Below are 22,807 nucleotides of genomic sequence, written 5' to 3' on the forward strand. Positions count from 1 at the left end.
TAGATCTTGAGGTTTGGAATCTGGAGAAGGTAGCTGAAAATGTGTTGCTGGAAAAGCGCAGCAGGTCAGGCAGCATCCAAGGAACAGAAGAATCGACGTTTCGGGCAGAAGCCCTTCTTCAGGAATGAGGAAAGTGTGTCCAGCAGGCTAAGATAAAAGGTAGGGAGGAGGGACTTGGGGGAGGGGCGTTGGAAATGCGAAAGGTGGAGGGAGGTCAAGGTGAGGGTGATAGGCCAGAGTGGGGTGGGGGCGGAGAGGTCAGGAAGAAGATTGCAGGTTAGGAAGGCGGTGCTGAGTTCGAGGGATTTGACTGAGACAAGGTGGGAGGAGGGGAAATGAGGAAACTGGAGAAATCTGAGTTCATCCCTTGTGGTTGGAGGGTTCCCAGGCGGAAGATGAGGCGCTCCTCCTCCAACCGTCGTGTTGCCATGGTCTAGCGATGGAGGAGTCCAAGGACCTGCATGTCCTTGGTGTCTGGAGAAGGTAACAAAGATAGGGAGCGATAAGGCCATGCAGAGATTTGATCACAGTTTAAATGAGTCTAAGTCAGTGACCAGGAAGAGGCGTATAGTCTGTGGCTTGGGAACAGAAGTTGAACTGGGGTCAAAGACAATCAATTTGGTCTTCCTAACATTCAAGTGGAGGAAATTTCTATTCATCCAATACTGAATGTCAGACAGAAAGAAATACAACTAATTAGATATTTTGGAGGAGTTGAGTTGGGTGCTTGTGCATTGCAATCGTTGTATTGGAACTGAATTATGTGCATTGGGGTGATGTCATTATGGACTCTGTACAGATAAGAATTAGGTTATGTCACATCACATTATCCTTTTAATCCCACTTTGTTTTTGTTTCTTTTGTGTTTAGTTCCTGGTTCTGTTAGTTCTAATTATTTTCAGTCACTTCACCACTGCTCGTATTTCTTTCCTACTGTTGTTTCTTGTGTTTCCTTCTATTTTATATCTCACTCTTACTTTAGTTTTTCTTTAGTACAGAACCTCAACTTATTCACATATTCCTGAACATTGCAGCACATCCTGCCATTCAAATTTACCCTTCAGCTTCTATACGAGCTTTCTTGCACTCACTGTTGTCAAGTTCGGCACAGTCCAATTTATTCATCCCCCTTCCTTCTCTGACGTTTCATACCTCTTCAGCATTGAAGCATCACAATATTTGCTCTGACTGTTGTTTCAACTACAAAACTTATTTTAACCAAACAAACTGACACTCACACAAAAATAAACTTCTTAAACTACTTTTTATTGTATGATCTGTTTACAAGATGCTACATTTAGTACAAACTTTGCTTAATATTTTATATACATATAGAAATTATATATATTATATATACACAATTATATACATTTATAGTACATTTACTATTTAATTTTGTATATTTTCCAGTATTTTGTTTTGACAGTTAATTTATTTTAGCCAAACATTTACAATTAAATAAAACAATACAATATAAATTTATATTTCAATTTTCAACTGTTTAGATTTATTTGAGCAACATTACCATTTTGCTGTAACATTACACATTCCCATTATACCATCTAACCCTCATATTACTGAGCATATTTCTTCACCTTTCCACCAACAGTTTTCTGGAAGATTGACCAATATTACATTAAAAATCCTGTACATGCTACAAGTCACATATTAAGTGTGTCCATGTGTAAAATATTGATTGATGACTAACTGGGAAATTCATGTCAGTAAAAGATCTTTTGCTATTATCTATTGATCCTGCTTGGCTTGAGGGAAATGTGAGTCAATGAACAATTGCTTTACCCGCTCACTTTGCCCAAACGTCCACCCAAACCTGTGGCTCACTGTGAGCAATGCCATAAGGGGTTCACTAGGGTTCTAAGACAAATGTCAATGGTATCCAATGGTTATATTTGCACATAACCCACAATGATTCCTAAACTCAGGTATTAATTGCATAATATGAGATCTTGCAGGAAGTAGTCTAAAAATCCAAGTAATGGTACATCATGAATCATAATTTCCTTGTCTTCCATTTAAATGTATTCCTTGGCAATTTTCCATAAAGGTAGAGGGGTTTTTTTCTGGTGCCCTGGTCAATACTAATATCTTAACCAATATCTCAAAAAACAGATTATCTAGTCATTAACACATTGCTGTTTGCGAGTGCATTTTGTCCACAGATTGGTTGCGAGATATTCTACATTATCAAAGTGACTACAACCTTGATAGTTTCTAAGATGATGATGAACAGTAGTACTTTTTCCTGATGTGATCCCCATTTTGAAGTCAGCCTTATCGACAGACTTGCAGCAGACTTGTTTTCCAACTGGATGGGAACTAGGCTGAAATCATAGGTAAGGAGCCTGCAGCTGTTACTAGAAGCTTGGTTTAAGTCTGTGGTCTTCTCTAATCACAGGAGGGATCTATTTCCCAACTGGAAGGTGGTGGTCTGTGCATGGTTTAGGGCTGATTGTTGGGCAAGGGGATACAATGTCAAAGAAGCAGATGAATTTGGAATGGTCATGAGGAAGCTCTTCTGTTCCTTTTATCCCACTTTTATCCCATAGAGACATATAACATGGAAACAGACTCTTTGACCCAACTCGTCCATGCCAACCAGATAAGGAGTAAGTGGTTTAGAGGAGATCGGGGGATACCTTTTTCACCCAGAAGGTGTTAGCTTTATAGAACAGATTGCCTGAAGATGGTGGAGGCTAGTGTCTTGCAATGTTTAAGGAGCATCTGGATGAGCACTAAAAATGCCAGGGCATAGTAGGCTATGAACTGAGTACCGGTAAATGGGATTACCGTGATTTGGTGTTTGCTGGTTGGCACAGACATGTTGGGCCTGTTTCCATGCTGCTGACTCTAGTTCTGACGTAACTATGTCAGTCCATTCAGTCAGAACCCTCAAGAGTGTCTAACTCACTACCGCAGTCGTTTTCAGTGGGTCCTGGACACAGAGTCATCTTCTATCAGAAGTTTAAACTTCCCAGGCACTACTCTCATGATCAATGTGTTAGGGTTCCAAGAGGTTCTGGTGCATATCTTCTGGAGGACATCCAGACTCTGAAAACCAGAAGTTCTGGGCCCAGTTGATTCACTACGCACACACAGAATTAGAACCAAAACTCTAAAAGGAATCAGAATTCAAGAGTTTGCTCTAGCAGCAGGGACCAAATGAGTGGAACCTTATCAGGATTGATGTTAAAACGGCAAAGAACGGAGATTAACCAATGATACATTTGCTTCATTTAGGCCAATTTCAACAGGTTGCAAAGGAAAATAGCCAGAACACATTGGAAAGAAAACACAAACATAAACATTGGAGGATGTTGCTCATATGCTAAAGGAACAAAAGATCATTCGATCACATTTATAACGAGACAGAAAATAAACTTGATGTGGAGGTGCCAGTGTTGGACTGGGGTGTTCAAAGTTAAAAATCACACAACACCAGGTTATAGTCCAAGAGGTTTATTTGGAAGCACTAACTTTTGGAGCGATGCTCCTTCATCAGGTGGTTGTGGAGTATAAGATTGTAAGACACAGAATTTAGAGCAAAAGTTTACAGTGTGATGTCACTGAAATTATATATTGAAAAAGACCTGGATTGATTGTTAAGTCTCTCAACTTTTAGAATAAACATGTTGGTTTCAGTTCTTTTATATGTAAATTGCATTTTTAAAAGATACATTCTCAAGTGAACTTTAACAATTGGTGTCATGTCAGCCCAGATAATGCATTTAAGGTGTGAGTTGCCCTGTGTGAGGCTGTCTATGCCATAATGTTCGGATTGATTCTCATCTAAAAAAAACGGATTTACAGAACCTTACATGGATTCATGCAGTTTTTGAACAAAATAAAATGTAATTAAGTACAAATTAACCCCACAAACTTATATATGTGTGTGTGTGTGTGGAGGGGTGGGGGGATTATGAGTGTCTGTGAGAGGGTGTGTGCATGTGTATGAGTGTGAGTGTAAAGGGATGAAGGTCTGTGAGAAGGTCCATATGTATGTGTGAGCGTATGAGAGAGGGTCTGCGTGAGTGTATGGGTCTGTAGGTGTGTGTGTGTCTGTGTGTGTGTAGGAGTGTATGTGTGTGTGTGTCTGTATGTAGGAGTGTGTGTGTGTAGGAGTGTGTATGTGCGTGTGCGTCTGTGTGTGTGTAGGAGTGTGTATGTAGGAGTGTGTAGGAGAGTGTGTGTGTGTGTGTGTGTGTGTATAGTGCAGTGGGGTCAACTGTAGTGTGATATGAATCCAAAGTCCTGGTTGAGGCCATCCCCATGGGTACCAAACTTAGCGATCAGCCTTTGCTCAGCCACTTTTCTTTGTCGCCTGTTCTGAAGTCCGCCTTGGAGGACAGTCACCGAAGCTCTGAGGTGGAATGTCCTGGACTGTTGATGTGTTCTCTGACTGGGAGGGAACACTCCTGTCTGTTGATTGTTGTGCAGAATCCATTCATCCGTTGCTGTAGCCTCCGCTTGGTCTCACCAATGTACATGCTTCAGGGCATCCTTGCCTGCAGTGTATGAGATAGACAACGTTGGCTAAGTCGCATGAATACCTGCCACGTACATGGTGGGAGGTGTCCCCATGCTAATGGTGGTATCTATGTCGACATTCTGACATGTCTTGCAGCATCTACCATGACAAGGTTGTATGGCGTTGTCCTGAAAGCCAGGCAGTTTGCTACAAGCAATAATCTGTTTGAGGTTTGGTGGTTGTTTAAAGGCAAGAAGTGGAGTTGTGGGGAAGGACTTGGTGAGGTGTTCATCCTCATTGATAATGTGTTGCCACGTGCATGCGCATATACACACATATAAGGTTGTGGGGTGAATTTGTACTGTAGAATTACATTTCATTTTGCTCAAAAACTGCATGAATCCATGTAATATTCTGTAAATCCGTTTTTTTTAATTAGAATCAATCTGGACATTGTGGCACAGACAGTCTCACACAAGGCAGCTTAATGCATTATCTGGTCCGACATGACACAAATTGTTAAAATTCACTTGAGAATGTATCTTTTAAAAAAGTTCTGCAATTTACATATGAAAGAACTGAAACCCACATGTTCATTCTAAAAGATGAGAGACTTAACAAACAATCCAGGTCTTTTTCAATATATAATTTCAGTTACATCACACTGTAAACTTTTAGCTATAAATTCTGTGTCTTACAATCTTATACTCCACAACCACCTGATGAAGGAGCTGTACTCCAAAAGCTAGTGCTTTCAAATAAACCTTTGGTGTTGTGTGATTTTTAACTAAGAAAATATACTGATCAATAATTTACAGATAAACATATCACAATCAATGAACAACATGTAAAATCAATTAGTTACAAACTAAATAAAGTGATATACATATGTATTACAGAGTTATCAATATGACTGCCATTTGCTAAGAAATGTTCACAAAAATATAAACTGTACAACAAAATTAATTTAAGCATGAGAGATAATACATAGACATTATGTGCTTGTATTAATATGGTGAAAATCCCATTTATCTTTCTGCCTGGCATCCAGCAACTGTGAGGCCTGTGTTCTGCCTCTCTGTCTCTCTCTTTTTGCTGCTTGCTCATTTCCCTTGGAAGAAAGAATTGATATTGGACTCCAGGTGCAGCCATGATCCCACCAGGTTAACAGGTGGTAAAAAATCTTTTGTAAAGTATTTCCAGGTGCAGTAATGTCACTTTCGTTAAAAAAACTGGTTGAGATTATAAATTAATTTTAATGTATATTGTCCTATTTTTCAACAAATTGGCAACTTATGATTTCTATACTGAATCTTGTGCTTTTTTTAAAAAAAAGTGTTTCTGTCACAATTTATGACATGATGGTTGGGCATTCTTGTCAGAAGTTTGTGGTTTCAAGCCCACTCAGTCTCCAGTGCAGTACAATAGAAGTGATACTTTGTAAGAAATCATTCTCTGACTCTGTAAGTGCTATGTTTTCAGATGCTGTGTTAACTAAGGCCTTTGTTTAATGTCATAGGGCCGCTAACAATTCCAAGGATTTCTGTCTGATGTTCTAGCTAACAGTTTAAAAGAGGGAGCAATTGAATTTGAGTCTACTGAGATTGTGACCAATGGCAAGTATTGTGGTAAAAGTACAAAGTAAGCAACCAGAACTATTAAATCTGGTTAAAAGTATGAGGTTTTAATTATTTTTTATTTGCTTGTGGAATGAAATGAAAGCATTGCAGGCAAGGTGAGCATTTGCTGCCCATCCCTTATTCACTTTGATAACAGTTAAGAGTCAACCACATTGTTGTGGTCCGAGAGCCATATGCAGACCAGACCAAATGAGGATAGCAAGTTTCTTTCCTTAAGGGATGTTCGTGAACTTGATAAATTTTATGAGAATCAGTGACAGTTACATGGTCACAATTACTGAGGCTATTATTAGTGATCATTATTACTAATCATCTCTCCCATTTTAAATCTCAAGTACTTTTAATATCTGGTAGGCTTATTTCTGATGAGCTTAATTGGCAGACTTACAAAATCTCAGTCCGATAAAATATAGCTGTAAAGCCTGTGCCCTGTGGGAACTCCAAGACACAGTTATGGCCTGGGCAACTATGTGTGTAGGAAGTGCAACCAGTTGGAGGAGACTGAGCAATCGGAGCTTGAGCAGCAACAGGAACCACTTTGGTACATCTGTGAGGCTCACAACCATGTTGATGGCATGTTCAGGCATGTGGTCACCCCATATCATAGGAATGTGTCAGCAGAGTAAACAGGATCGGGTATGAAGTTCAGGAGTCGAAGGGTCTATTTCCATGCTGCACATCTCTATGACTATGACTCTATAAAAGCATCTCACTCTCCAATCAGTTCATATTAAACCAATGGTATATTAAACCAGGTAGAAAAAATAATGCATTCTGCAGAAGAGTTAAGAAAATAGGAAAGGAATTAACAGAATTAGAGGACTTCAAATGGATTGATCCCAGTGTAGTGTTTAATGACTGTGAAAATGGGAGGATAGAACAAATGAATACACAGCTCAGAGATGGTGCAAGCATGAAAGTTTGATATTCATGGGATAGCAGCACCAATTCTAGAAATGATTCTTTGGGACAGAATGAATAGTCACATGGAAAATCGTAGGCTAATTTAGAAAAGTCAGAATGGATTCGTTTAATGAAAAATTGTACCTAACTTGCTGGAGCTTTTTGAAGAGGTAACAGACAGGGTTGTGAAGACAAGGGTATTGTTGTGGTGTACATGCATTTTCAAAAGATGTTTAATACAGTATCACACAACAGACTTGGAGGGCTAAGTTAGCCATAGTGGCTCGGTGGCTCAGTGGTTAGCACTGCTGTTTCACAGCACCAGGGTCCCAGGTTCAATCCCAGCCTTGGGTGACTGTCTGTGTGGAGTTTGCACATTTTCCCCGTGTCTGCGTGGGTTTCCTCCAGGTGCTCTGGTTTCCTCCCACAAGTGTAAAGATGTTCAGGTCAGGTGAATTGGCCATGGTAAATTGCCCATAGTGTTAGGTGCATTAGTCAGCGGAAATGGGTCTGGAAGGGTTACTCTTCGGAGGGTCGTTGTGGACTGGTTGGGCTGAAGGGCCTGTTTCCACACTGTCGAGAATCTAATCTAGTTTCCAGCGGTGTGTAGGTTCGGTGGATTAGCAATGGGTGTTGCAGGGATAGGGTGGGTAGGGTGAGTCTGGGGTTGCTCCTCAAAGAGATGGTGTGGACTTGTTGGGCCGAATGGCCTGTTTCCACTCTGAAAGGATTCTGTGAAAGTTAAGGTCATAGAATAAAAGAGACAGTTGTAACATGCATACAAAACTGGCTGAGGGATAGGAAACACAGATGAATAGTTAATGGTTATTTTTCAGACTGGATGAGGCCTTGCAGCACACTGTCCCAGGTATGGATGTTGGTAACCCTAGATTTTCCTGATACATAAATCATCTAAAGTATGGAATGCATGGTACAATTTCAAAGTTTGTGGACAACACAAAACTTGAGGAAATTGTAAACTGTGAGGAGTATAGTGTAAAACCTCAAGAAGACATTGACAAATTGGTGGAGTGGGTGCATAGGTAGCAGATGAAGTTCAATGCAGGGAAGTGAGACAATTGGTCTAATGAACATTGAGAAATGGTATAAAACAAAGGTCACCATTCTTGTGTATAGTTGTCATTAAAGCTAGTAGGACAGGTAGAGAGTACTGTTAATAAAGCAGATAGCATTCTAGGTTTCATTAACAGGGGCATAGAGTACAAGGGCAGGGAGATTATGCTGAACTTAGATGTGACACTGGTTAGACCTCAGCTATAGTAATTGTGTACAGTCCTGCATGCCATTTAATTGCATTGGAGATAGTGTAAAGAAGGTCTACAAGAGTGGTTCTAGGGATGAGAAACTTAAGTTATGGAGATAAATTGGAGAAGTTGAGACTGTTTCCATGGAGAGAAGGGGACATTTGTTAGACATTTTCAAAATCATGAGGTGTGTGGATAGAGGAGGTAGGGAGAAACTGTTCCTGCTCCTTAAAGGACCAAAGGTTACAGTTTTAAGTTGTTTTTACCAAAGAAGTAAATACAAGTTGAAAAACTGAGAAATGTTTTACACTGAATGGCCAAAGGCTAGAATGTACTGCCTGGTAGTGTGGCAGAGGCAGGTTTAACTGGGACACTTAAGAGGGCATGAGGTAATTATTTAAACAGAAACAATGTGCAGGATAACTGAAAAGCAGTAAAGTGCCACAAGTTAAACTGCTGAGGCAGCAGTGCAGACCCATGAGCTAAATGACCTTCACTCACATGAAAACAATTCCATCAAAACAGTGGTTCAGTCTTAAATATGTTCAATTCTGCGGACCAAACCTAAGGAAGGATGCGAAGACTTTCGATGCAGAAAACATTTACAAGAATGGTTTTAGGGATGAGGAACTTCAGTTGGTGATGCTCTTATAAAAGGTTGAGATGAAATTTGATGGAGCTATTTAAAATCATGGGGGTTCTAAGCATGGGAAAAATAGAGAATCTGTTTCACTTCATAATGAGTCCAGAACCAGATGACACACATTTAAAGTGAAGTGAAGGCAACATGAGGAAATATACATAGTTAACATGGCTGGTGAAGGCAGATGTAGAAACACGAAGAGAACAATTAAGGGCTAGGAGAAGAGGATTAGGATTAAGCAAATTGCTCTTGTACAGAGAGTTTACACAGACTCAACTCGCAAAACAACTTCTTGTGTTGAGACCAAGCAGACACTACGACAATGAATGAATGGACACTGCGCAACAATCACCAGACAGGAATGTTCCCTCCCAGTTAGGGAACACTTCAATGATCAAGGTTATTCGGCCTCGGATCTTCAGGTGACCATTCTCCGAAGCGGACATTGGGAAATGCAACAACGCAGAGTGGCCAAGCAGAGGCTGATAGCCAAGTTCAATATCCATGAGGATGGCCTCAACCAGCACCTTTGGATTCATGTCACACTACAGGTGACCTCACTACACTACATACGCTCATGCACACAGACACATACACACTCTTACGTACTCACACTGATGCAAACCCTCTGTCATACACATGCTCTCTCTCAGGCACACACATATACTCCCACACGCACACCCTCTCATGGACTTATACTCTGTCACATTCATCTACAGACCCTACCAAGCACACACAAACACACACTCTCTCATGTGCACTCACACACACACTCAAATGCACACATTCACTCTCTCATTCCCCCTCACATACACACATATATGGTGAATTTGCATTTTCAGAATTGTATTTGCAGATACATTCTATTTTTGCTCAAAAAGCACACAACTTGCAGGCAGTTAATTCATATATCATTTTATAAATTTCTACTTTGGAAATAGAAACAGTCTGACTCTAGATTGGGATACAGACAGACTCTAACCTCACACCTTTAAAACATTGAGGTATCACCTTTTTTTATAAAACCTTAAATTATCTCAAGAATGTGACTTAAAAGAAGTTCTGGGATTTACATATTAATGAACCAAAACCCATTATAAAAGATGAAAGGCTGAACAGCAATCTAGGTTTGTTCAATATATCATTTTAATTGCATGACACTGTTATCTTTTGCTATAAATTCTGTGTCTTATGATCCAGCCCCAATAGTTTCCTGATGAATGAGCAGTGCTCTGAATGCTAGTACTTCCAAATAAACCTGTTGGACTATAACCTAGTGTTGGGGTCATAAAGTGTGGTGCTGGAAAAGCACAGCCGGTCAGGCAGAATCCGAGGAGCAGGAGAGTCGACGTTTCGAGCATAAGCTCTTCATCAGGAATGTGGAGGAGCCCAAGGGGGCTGAGAGATAAATGGGAGGGGTGTGGGGTGGGGGTAAGGTTGCTGGGAATGTGATAGGTAGATGAAGGTGAGGGTGATGGTGATAGGTCAGAACAGAGGGTGGAGTGGATAGGTGGGAAGGAACTTGGACAGGTAGGACAGTTAAAGAGGGCGGTGCCGAGTTGGAAGGTTGGATCTGGGGTAAGGTCGGGGGAGGGGAGATGAGGAAACTGGTGAAATTGGCATTGTTCCCGTGTGGTTGGAGGGTCCCAAGGTGTTCTTGTTCCAAGCATTGCATAGCTCGAATTTGGCGGTGGAGGAGGCTAAGGACTTGCATGTCCTTGGCGGAGTGTGAAGTGGAGTTGAACTATTCGGCCACAGGGCGGTGGGGTTGTTCAGTGCATGTCCCAGAGATTTGCTCTGAAATGTTCTACAAGTTGGCGCCCTGTCTCCCCAATGTAGATGAGACCACATCGAGAGCAGTAATAACGTGTATGGAGGTGCAGGAAAATCTGTTGGATGTGGAAAGATCCTTTGATGCCTTGGTTGGAGTTGAGGGGGAAGATGTGGGTGCAGGTTTTACACATCTTGCGGTGGCAAGGGAAGGTGCCAGGAGTTAAGGGTGTGTTGGTGGGGGGGGGGGGCATGGACCTAACAAGGGAGTCGTGGAGGTAATGGTCTCTACTGATAGGGGTGGGAGGGAAATATATCTCTGGTGGTGTGGTCTGTTTGCAGGTGGTGGATATGGCAAAGGATGATGCGATGTATCCGGAGGTTGGTGGGGTGGAAGGTGAGGACCAGGGCTTTTTGTCCTTGTTGTGATTGGAGGGGTGGGGTTCAAGGGCAGAGGTGCAGGAAGTGAAGGAGATGTGCTCCACTTCCCATACCTCCGCCTTGAACTCCACCCCTCCCATCATAACAAGGACAGAACCTCCCCCCACTCCGGTTCCTCACCTTTCACCCCACCAACCTCCGGATACAATGTGTCATACTCTGCCATTTCCGCCACCTACAAACAGTTCCCACCACCAGAGGTATATTTCCCTCCCCACCCCTATCCGTGTTCTGCAGAGATAGTTCCCTCCGCGACTCCCTTGTTCGGTCCATGTTGCCCCTCCAACCCACCCCAGCACCTTCCCTTGCCACCACAATAGGTGTAAAACCTGCACCCATGCCTCTCCCCTCACCTCCATCCAAGGCCCTAAAGGATCCTTCCACATCTCTCAGAGATTTTCCTGCACCGCCACACAAGTCATCTACTGTGTCTGTTACTCTCCTTGTGGTGTCCTCTGCAATGGGGAGACAGGATGCCAACTTGCAGAACGTTTCAGAGAACAACCCCATCACTTCAACTCCCTCTCCCACTCTGCCAAGGTCATCCACTGCCAAATTCTAGCTACCTGACACCTGGAGGAAGAACGCCTCATCTTTTGTCTTGAGATCCTCCAACCACACGGGATCAATGTCGATTTCATCAGTTTCCTCATCTCCGCTCCCCCGCCTTATCCCTATCCAACCCTCCAACTCAGCACTGCCCTTTTGAGCTGTCAACCCTATCCATCTTCCTTCCCACCTATCTGCACCACCGTCTGTTCTGATGTTTCACCATCATCCCCAACTTTCATCTACCTGTAGCATTCCCAGCTACCTTCTTCGCAGCTCCCCATCCCTGTCCCATTTATCTCTCAGCCCCGTTGGTTCCCCCCACATTCCTGATGAAGAGCTTTTCCCGAAACTCTCCTGCTCCTTGGATGCTGCCTGACCGACTGTACTTTTCCAGCACCACTTTTTTGCCTCTGATCTCCAGCATCTCCAGTTCCTCACTTCCTCCAGTTGATTATAACCCAGTGTTGTGAGATTTTTAACTTTGTCCACCCTAGTCCAACACCGGCACCTTCACATCATGGCTATTTTATGGTCTTATAATTTTGTTAATTCTTTCAACCAGCAAATCACTAAAGTGTCTGGCTATCTGGTCATCACTGTCCCAGCGTGTAAGTAAGTTGAAATGCGTACTAAAGAACCAATTGATTGCAGACCGGTTGAGGACGTGAAAGGCGTTATATCAATGTCAAACACTTTTTGTTCTTTCCCTTTGCGATTATTTAACAGCGATCTCTCTCTGTTGCTACGCTCTTCCTAATCGATTGTTTCCTAGGGTTCATGTTTTACAGGGATGATGTTCTCATTCCCATCCCTCTGTCTCACACCTATACATGGAGGTTTTCCCGTGAAATATTCACCAATTAGTACCTCTTTTGTCCCTCTCTCCCCCACCCGCTAGTCTCCATCTGGAGTGTGTGCTGCACCCCTGTCCTGCCATTGAATGTTGCCTACCTGTGCCACCGTGTACATTGCTCCAGAGCGGAGACTCGCCAGTGTCTTTGGAGGAGCTTTTCTTGGAGGGACCCTTGCGATTGTCGGTTTGGCGGGATTTGGCTAAACCTGGGTTATACTTCAGCACGGCCACACTGGTCCGCTTCAGCCCTTCCTGCTTCCTGTGTTTGACCGGGGTTGCCTTCGACGCTTGCTTCACATGCCTCGCCTCACGCACAGGGCCCCCGGGCAGGACTAATTCCCCGATGGACCTGGTCTTGCAGGATTTGCTCCCCTCTCCCTCTCTGTCGCCTTTGGCCACATCCTTCGACATCAGGGTGCAGGAAAGGCTGCACGACTCAGTCCCGCGGGCACTGCAGCCGCGGCCACCCTCTCCCTGTCCTGAGAGAGCGCGCGCAACAGTTACCAAGCAACCCGGTAGCGGCCAGCGTTGCCTGGATACCCTGGTTACTTTGTCACCGCTCACCGTGAGGCGGCAGCTCCCGAGTCGCGACAGTCCCCTCCTTAATGTTCACTTCATCTTTCCTGAATTTGAGGAAACACAGAGGTAAAAGAAAACATGAGTTTAACACAGAAGACTCAGATACAGAGCCCAGTATTTTAAAAAGTTTGATCATTTCCATGTCAGTGCGGCGCCTATGTCAACTGAAGCTCTAGTCAGTTTTCAAAAATACGGTTCCTTCATCTCCTGAATAGTCCCCTGGAGATTGGAAATCTTGTGGCTCACATCCCTGCCTCTGCGTTCAAGCTTCCCTCCCAACCCCCGGATTTGACGGTTCAGTGAAAGTGCATTCATAGTGGGGTCAAAGAGGTTTGACTATCAACTTGTAAACCCTTTCAGCTTGTAAAAAACATTAATTCCTGGGATGTGGCCGACGCCGGCGAGGCCAGGATTTATTGCCCAGAAGAATCAATCATGTCGGGTCTCGAGTCACACTTAGATCCGATCAGGGGTAAAGACGGTAGTTTCCTAAAGGGCAATATTATGGTCACAGATGTCACAAGCCGTCCCTGCAGATGTAATCCTTTACAGGAGTCTTTCGTAGACAGCTTTACTTGACCAGTTTTCAGCAAAGTATGAAAGTAAATGCTTTCAACTTGCACTTTCATCAAAACGTAAAGTCTTGATAATATTTGAAGGAAATGCAGTGCTTTATCTTCCACACGTGCTTCTTTTTCTTATGCAGTTAGGTCTTCTTAGGATTGGTCTGATTATTCTAATAAATCCCGTCAGGAACAACGGTACTGTTTGCGCACAGTGGAGAAAGCAGACATGGTGTTTGTTGGAAAAGCTGTATATTGTTGGATCCAGTCAGCTCAGCAGCTGTCAAGTCTCATTCTTCACATCATGCTCAAGGCTTTTCCTATGAAACCGTAAATGCAGATTCCAGCAGTCAATTTCATCATTGGCCTTGCATTATCCTGCCAATACAGTCTGAATACTCCAGGAATTTGGTTGTCTGAGGTCCTTTGCTCACATCCCTTCTAGTTCTTCCCAAGTTTTATTAGTTGTGAAAGTCATACCCAATGGGTTTGTACAACTGACAAAAGATTGCTACTTCAATTCACCCTAGTCTCAAAAGTAAGATTGTCCACCTTATTTGAAGTGATGGGTTGAGCTTGATTCCACCACATGTTAACGAGTTATTCATACAGGTAATTTTAAAAAAAAGTTTCATCATGAGACCTCTTCAAGCGTTGCTTGTACAATTATTGACTTATACGGACAAATGTAACACATGTTTTGTGCACAAGGTCACACTAAAAGCAAATTCATATTTGCTAGTTAATCCTGTTTTATTCATGCTGAATAAGGCATCATTTGTACCCACACTGCTTTGAAATGTCTACAAGAGCTACCAGAATTAACAGACACCTTGATTTAACTTCTCATCTAAAAGATGTCACATCTGATATTGCAGGATATATTGCCAAACAGTCGTGTCGGTCTGGATTATGGGATGACAGTAGTCTTGCAAGCAGTCCTCTTGGTAGGATGGATGTGGCATCACAGCACACAGGTGAGAAAGTGTAATGGTTCTTGAACCAGTGACAAGTTATATTAAAGTTGATCTTTCTGTCCCAATCTAGGACATAGCTTCCACTTTAAGATAGAGTCCATATGAGTTATGAATAACATGACATGTGTTAATATTAGTGCAGTGAAAACTGGCACACAACTGTACAGCAATTAAGACAGTCCAAAAACAAACACAAGATCTTCAGCAATATTTATAATAGTTATTCATAATGGCCTAGACAGCATAATGCAACTGAACAAAAAACAAACATGGTTCAAAAGGAGTAAATTGGTCACTTGTCCAGATAGAAAGGTATTAATTTGCTGTTCCTATATTTGATGACTTAAAAAAAGTTATGTCCTCCATAGAAGTATGATCTTGGCTTTCGGTATTGAAGTCTTAAAATCTAACTGGAAAGGATTTCACAAATGAAAATGTTTTTGAATAGACTAAAAAGCTTTGACAAAGAGCAATCAACTCAGTCAGCTCTCCTTCAGAATTTGGTGTCAATGCCATCATTTTCTTGATAAGAATATTTGAAAATATTTTCATTTTCATTAACTTCAAAGATGATTAAAGCTTGCGCAGAGGAAAGCCAGGTTAATTCTTAAACACTATTTTCAGCCTGAAGACACATTTTCAGGTTATCTTGTTTTTTCAAGACATCTGCCCCTTCCAACAATAAAGGTTAATCCATATGCAACTTTTTTTATGGGAGTGTGCCAGACCATGCCTATGAATATTTATTTGGCCTTAACTGGATTTTTAAAAATTTTTTGTTTCATTTGACCAATCCCGAACTCAAGCAAAACTGACAATGATATGCTAATTTTTATTGCACAGTGACTTGACTTTGCTGGGAATATATCCAGTATTCTCACTTATTAGGCATTCCTAGAGTATAGTAATATGGTTTTGCTCGGAAGTAATTCCCTATTCTTACAGAACATTGGAATGTGTTTATTGAGAAGGAACCCACATGAAGAGAACAGCATATTACAACATTTTGTGATATTGTCAGGTTAACAATTTCCACTGTTAGTTGATAACATCAATAAGGCAACAGAACAAAGTATCAAAGGATGGTTTTATTTATTTGAAATAGTAATTCAATCAGTCTGTCAGCATAACACATGACTTCTTTTGCAGTTAGGTTAAATTAATTTTTCATTCTAAGGAAACTTTCCCTTTCTATTCAGGTGAATGATACTTAGTTGAGTTTGTGGTACATTCTAGTTCCAGAATTTCTTCATATCCTGGTCACTGTGTTGGTTTTATTTAAGTTCTGATCCTGATCATTGTACATTTTTATGCTCTCCCAGGTTTTACTATACGTTTTATGTGCAAGCTGGAAAAAGATATTTAAAGAAATGTGTTAATTGACTCTGTAAATCTCAAAATATTGTACCACCTTTCCTGCAACTATCTGTTCTGTTTCTGCATAATCTTTGTGCAACTCACTGTTTTCCTGACACTCAGAAGTCTCCCTTTTCCTCCTTTTATTTGTGACACTGTGGAGTGAGTTTTTACTTTTTCAAAATAAAGGGTAACACTTTTAGTAGATAAAGTTAACTTCATGGAACATCTCATTACAGGAGATTTTATTACATAAATGCTTTAAACAAAATCCTATTTGAGAATTGTACAATATTGTGTTTGAACAAAACACAAGAGAGTTTTTAGTTTTATTGCGAGACAGAAAATGAGCTGTCGTTAATGATTAATTAACGCATAATAAAAACGCCAGGCAGTCAATCTGCTGTGACTGTAGGACTTGGGACATCTGAATACCAGTGTGATCCAAGGTAAAAATGTCTGCAGTTACAAGAACTCTGGTTTATACTTAGTTGGCCTAAGGCCAATCTATAGATGTGACCCACATCAGGGAAGGGAAAAGTTACCGGACACTTTATTCCAGGAGGCAGCCATACCCTTTAGAAGAAGGTCATCTGATTTGGCCAATGGTCAGTGACAGATGTGTGTGATTGTGAGTGAGCCGAGTAATTTACCCCTTGAAATTGTCCAACAGATTTGAACTTTTTCAGTTTATTGAATGAGACTGAGGGCTGCAAAGCGAATGAGCTAACTGACCATGATACCATGGTGCAGGAAGCCATTCACTGGGGGAGCAAAAGGACAGTTTGAAGTAATGGAGGAATAGACCAGTGTGTCATGGAAGGAATGATCCCTTTGAAATGCTGACAGTGCAGGGGAGGGGATGATGTGTATGGTGGTTTCATTCTGGTGAGAATGGTGGAAATGTCAGGAGATGATCCATGTAATGCAGAGACTATTTGGGTAGAAAGTAAGGACAAGGGGAACCCTTGTTTTGGGAAGAAAGGGAACGGGTGAGCGTAGAAGTGCACGAAATAGATTAGACAAGGCTGAAGGTCCTGTCAACTACAACAAAGAGAATCATCAGTTCAGGAAAAAGGAGGTCATGTCAGAAGCAGCCCAGTGGAAGGTGGCATTGTCAGAAAAGATGCAACAGAGCTGGAGAAATTGGGAAACAGAAAGGAACTCTTGCATGAAGCAGGATGGGAGGAGGTATAGTTGAGGTAACTGTGGAGGTCATTGGGCTTCTAATGGATATTGGTGGACTGCCTATCCTCAGACTGAAGAATTCCAAAGTTTTCCAAGCTTTTTTGGTTTTCTAGAACATGAATCACAAGAAGTTAAAATGCAGGTACATCAAATAATTAAGAAAACTAATGGAATGCTATCCTTTATTATTTGAAGAACTGGAAAGGTAAAGATGCTAAATGTCAGTTATATAGCTTTGGTAAGACCTTATCTTAACACATGTGCAGTTTTGGTCTTCTTATTTAAGAAAGGATGTAAATACACTGGAAATTGATACGTGAATGAGCAACTTGTCTTGTAAGGTTGCATAAACTAGACTCATTTTCTCTGGAGTTTAGAACAGTGAGGGGTAACCTGTTTAAAAAATATAAATACTGTCTTGACAAGGTAGATTTGGAAATGATGTTTCCTCTTGTGGGTGAGTCCAGAATGACAGACACTATTTTAACAATAGGCTCGCAACTTTAGAACAAAGATGAGATTTTTCTCTGAGTGTTGTGCAACTTTGGAACTCTCTGCCTCACACATCAGTGGAGGTGGTGTTATTGTATATTTTTAAGGCGACGGCAGCTGGATTTTTCTTAGGCAATAGCATCAAATGTTCTCGAGAATACATAGGAATGTGGGATTTGAAATGCAGACAGATTAGCCATGGTCTTATTAAATGGTGGAGCAGGCTCAAGAGGCCAAACATCTGTCTTGTAACATAGCTGTTTTTCTTATTTGCTCTGCAGTCAATGGAAATCAACAATTGTCATAAGGGTAGCCAGATAATTAAAGCTCATTTTGCACACAACCATAAATATTAAAACCCATGGACATAATTTTGTCCAATTGATATGGGTTCAGCCCATGGCTTAGGGATTGGTGAGAAACCCACAACATTTTGAAGGATGAGATTCAATGAGATTAAGTGCTATCAATAATGAATCAAATCAACAAGTCACCACGAGTGAGCAAATTTCTCCAAGGGTCTATTCCCACCTCCAACTGAATTGCAGGAAGTTTTCTCACCATTGATGTTTGGCCTCTCCTGTTATTAAAAAGGTCCAACTGTAATGTTTCCCAGCTCCATATCATTCTGTCCTCAACTATTTCTCATTCTTCCTTACTCTTTCTGGCAGAATCTCTTTCTTTTTGCCTGTTCTATCTTCTTTGTGTTCCAATCCCTTAGTGTATTTCACCAATATTGTTTTACTAATTTATCAATGTTACTTTTTCGAAAGGCCAGAGCACTTTAGTATACATCTCAGAAAAGGACTTGCTCAGAAGTGCTTTAATGATCCTCAGAAACAGTAAATTAGTTTGAAGCGTACTGACTTATTATGTGGACATATGCAGCAACAATTTGTTAGAAGGATGATCTAACAAACTGCAATGACCCTAACATAAAAGCAAAATACATCAGATGCTGGAAATCAGTAATAAAAACACAAAGTATCAGAAATACTCTATAAGACTGACATCAGTAATAACCCTACCCCCTAATTTACAGTCTTCCTAAGCTTTTAAAACCAAGTTTTTTTCTCTAACTTTTTCCACACTCTTACATGAGTTTACTGGTCCTTCTGGGTTGGACGTTCTGAAGGGTACTTGTTCATTGTTACCCATGTTATTATCCGCAAGATTTGTGGATTCAAAGTAATTTAGTAGGTTTCCTCATGTGATGACATATGCCAGCAATTTAATTTTATAGATTACAATATCATAAACAAAATAAACTGAGGAAAGTCTGCAGCTTAACATTAAGGCATCAGTTATTTTCCTCAAAAACATATCCTTCGATCAGCAGTTAGCGATGAATTTATCAATTTACAGGCTGCGGCCACATTAAAACTTCAAAAAGAGTCTGCCCACTCATCAATGATACATGGAATTTCTTCACTGTACAATGTGTACAAACATTGATCACAAAAGAAAACTGGATGAATGGAGTTAACTGTGTCCCTGGTATAAAATCAAAGGAGTTCTTTTTTAGCTGCAACTATGTAAAACCATTTATAAAATCACTTTTATCCTATTGGTCATTATTTAGCACAACGCAAGGTTCTGTGTTGATCACAAATACAACTCACTATAAAGGTGAAATAGTCAACATAACTCCTTGGGAAAAAAAGGAAATGTGCTGTAACAATAATGGCATTAAGTTAAAACACTTAATGATCAAACCTTTAAACGATGACCTGCTGGTGCTTCACATAAATGAGACATCCAACCCACATCCGGATCCATTAAAATGGGAGTGTTTGACAGCTAGATGATACTACGTGATGAGGATATTTCTCTCACTGCCATTATTTAGACAGCTAATAGATGTCAAAGTGATTCATTAGCCTTTTCATACTGACTCCATAATGGGATAGCTGTTGGATATCACTGTGAGCTTACCCCATTGCATAGGTACCCTTGCCTAAATTGAGGAATAAAGAAATGGGAGTCACCTTACATGTGGGAGCCTGGGAACTCTTGTGGCACATTGGTAGTGTCCTTACCTCTGGGTGAAGAGGCCTGGGTTCAACTGCTTCAGAAGTGTGTCATAACATATCTGAACAGATTGTTTAAAATATCTACATTTATCTACAGGTAGCCCTGTCCTATCTTTCAACAAAAAATGTCATTCATGCGATGCAGACATCACTGGCAAGGCCAATAATTATCCTTGAGAAGGTGGTGGTGAGGTGCCTTTTTGAATTGCTACCAGCCACAATGTCATCCTGGAGGAAGTTCCAAGATGTTGACCCAACTACAGTGAAGGAATAACAATTTGTTTCCATGTCCAGACAGTGAGTGGATTGGAGGGGAATTTGCAGGCTCTTTGCAGTATCCAGGGGGGTGAAATGGATCATTCACCCAGTACTTCTGGCTGAAAATTATTGCAAATGCTTCAGCTTTATCTTTTGCATTGATGTGCTGGATTCCCCATTATAGGGGATGGGATTTTTGTGGAGCCTTTTTTTCCCAATGAGTTGTTTAGTTGTCCGCCAACATTCACAATCAGATATGGCAGAACTGCAGAGCTTAGATCCAATCCATTGACTGTGCGATTGCTTATCTCTGGTTATGCAATTTGTTTCATAAGTAGTCCTGTTTTGTAGCTTCACTAGGTTGACACCCCATTTTTAAATATGTCTGGGTACTGCTCTTGACATGTCCTCCTGCAGTCTTCATTGAACCAAGATTGGTTCCCTGGCTTGGTAGGAATGGGAGTGAGAGATATGCTCAACTATGAGGTTGCAGACGGTGTTGGAGTACAGTCCTGCTGCTGCTGATGGTCCACAGCACCGCATGGATGTTCAGTACTGAGTTGCTAAATCTGGTCTAGGTCTATCCAATTTAGCACTAAATTACATTATAACATTGATGCATTTCTAGCTGTTGTTTTATCCCATAAATATGAGGCTTTACCTTGCCTGGCTGATACCCTGTAACTGAAATGTTGAAAAAAATTAATCTTTTCTTTTTGACTAGTCAAAATCCTGGAATTCCTGCCCTAACAGCATTGAGGGTCTACAGCACATGGATTGCAGCAGTTTGGAAATAACTTCACAGAGGCCAGTAACCTGTCACCAAGTCACTTTATTTACACACAGAAAGTCCTTGGTACTAATCCAGCTTCCTCACAGCCAGCTCTCAGAGTGAACAGAACCTCTTATCTGCCAGGGCTCCCTGATTGGACCAGATTAATAGCCTCAATCAGGGGACTCATATTCTCTGAGGTCCACCTGGCTAACCTCGTTACAATCACAGTATCCCTCCTCCTCTGAAGCTGAAGAAATAGGCTGGTTCTTTTTTTGTAGGGCCTCCTGGGGCATTTCAGCACCGGATCAGAATCTGCTAACTATGCTTCTGATATGGGTAATGTGTAAAATACAGTAGCTCACTTCTTGCATCTGGAACATCTCAGGGAATATTCATTCCCCTCTACAGGTGGCAAAGATGGTGGTAAGAGCCACCATGTCCATCTCAGTTTCTGTGGTTTCTTTAGCATTTGGTGGAGGGAGAGAACCCATGGATTTCAAAATAGACAGAAAGGCAGTTGAAGCTCCAGGCACGTTTTGCTCCTGCACTGTTAACGAATTTGCAACTTTCACATGGTCCATGTGCTTGTTCAGGGCCGTTGCACTTACCCAAACTTTATATGGCACTAGACCTGACCTTGTATCAACCATGCCTCTTACCCATGCAGGGCCATTCCTTGGGCTTCTACAACAAACTTCATGCACTGAATTAAATTGTCTCTCCGGCTTAGCGAAGTCTTGTGTCCGGCATTGACACTATCCCTGTAGTTGCATGAGACGTGGTCCGATAATCAAACAGGAACCAGGACAGTTTGGTATTTAGTGAGGCTGTAGGCTGTTTCTTTAATCCTGCCCTCAAAGTGTGGACTGCTGTTTCTGCTGGACCATTGAATTATAGGACCACCTCTCATGCAACTACAGAGATAGCTTTAGCAGAGTTGCTAAAGAGAAGAAGACTCTGCACAAGGTTAAATCTGATCTTCACGCCTTGTGGGGGAGGGTGAAGTTGCATCATGATTGCTAGTGCTGGACTCAAGACTCTGCTATGCGAGAGAGACAGTTTACTTCAGGGGAAGAAGTTTGGCGTAGGAACCAAGGGAATAGACCTGCATGTGTAAGAGGCATAAATGAGTCAGGCCCAGTGACGTGTAAAGTCCAAGTAGATGTGATGGTCCTGAACAAGCACATGGACCATATGAAAGTTGTAAACTCACAGCAGTGCGGGAGCAAAATGTACCCACATCTTCAACAGTGTTTCCAACCGTTCCTGAGTCCATGGTTTCTCCCTCTTCATTAAGCATTGAAGGATCCTAAACTGAAAACCGTCTGGGCTTGGGGATTTGTTACACTTATCTGTGAAATAACTCTTCAGAGCCTAACATTTCATCACCAACCATCCTTTGTATACAAATGCCGTAGCCTTTGACAATTGCATTGCCTCTCACTAATTTGCAGACCCAGGCATAGTGACACTTACCTCTGCAATATCCACCTTACGTTCCCAGGTTTTCACTTTCTTCTCGAGGTCAAAGCGATTCCATGTCTCACGCACATATTCAAGGACATCTGGAACTCTGTAATTAGAAATGTCATCACGAAACTTTCTGTTTAGCTCCTCTACTTTGGCTTTATCCTGTAGATGAAAAACAAAGAATCAAATTATATAATAAAAACTCAGCTGAACTTTAACTCTTGCAAACAGTTTTTGCAGTTATTAAAAACACCCTGGTGAGACACCACTTGGAGTTCTGTGAGTAAATCTTGGTACAACACCTTCGGAAGGATATATTGGCCTTGGAAGGAGTAGAATGCAGGCTTAAAAAGTGATACCTGGAGTTGAAGATGAAGAGAGATAATACAAACTAGGCCTATTCTCTCTAAAATTTAAAAGGGTGATCTGATTGAAGTTTTCAAGATGTACAGGAAAAGACAGTGTAGATAAAGATAAACTATTTTCATTGGTTGTGGATTCTAGGACCAGGGGCATAAGTCTGAGAATTAGGGTCAGACCATTCAGGAGAGATGTTAGGAAGC

At 41.4% G+C, this 22,807-nt stretch overlaps 2 protein-coding genes across 3 annotated transcripts in view; both read right to left on the bottom strand.

Moving 5' to 3' along the window:
- Positions 1-13,159, bottom strand: part of LOC122558554 (uncharacterized) — a 28,704-nt gene extending 15,545 nt beyond the window's left edge. The window contains exon 1 of the mRNA XM_043707285.2: positions 12,652-13,159. Within this exon, the coding sequence (XP_043563220.1) occupies positions 12,652-12,964 (313 nt within the window). The 5' untranslated portion in view covers positions 12,965-13,159. The remainder of the gene's footprint in view (positions 1-12,651) is intronic.
- A 2,588-nt stretch (positions 13,160-15,747) lies between these two features.
- Positions 15,748-22,807, bottom strand: part of cfap263 (cilia and flagella associated protein 263) — a 36,055-nt gene continuing 28,995 nt past the window's right edge. For both annotated transcript variants that reach the window (XM_043707282.2, XM_087995574.1), the window contains exons 8-9: positions 22,251-22,406; positions 15,748-16,020 (exon numbers count right to left, since the gene is read on the bottom strand). In XM_043707282.2, coding sequence (XP_043563217.2) covers positions 15,922-16,020; positions 22,251-22,406 — 255 coding nt within the window. In that variant the 3' untranslated portion in view covers positions 15,748-15,921. The remainder of the gene's footprint in view (positions 16,021-22,250; positions 22,407-22,807) is intronic.

Source organism: Chiloscyllium plagiosum, unplaced genomic scaffold (genome assembly GCF_037043375.1).
Source record: "Chiloscyllium plagiosum isolate Xiang-an unplaced genomic scaffold, Cpla_swu_hap1 HiC_scaffold_17, whole genome shotgun sequence".
Taxonomy (NCBI): Eukaryota; Metazoa; Chordata; class Chondrichthyes; order Orectolobiformes; family Hemiscylliidae; genus Chiloscyllium; species Chiloscyllium plagiosum.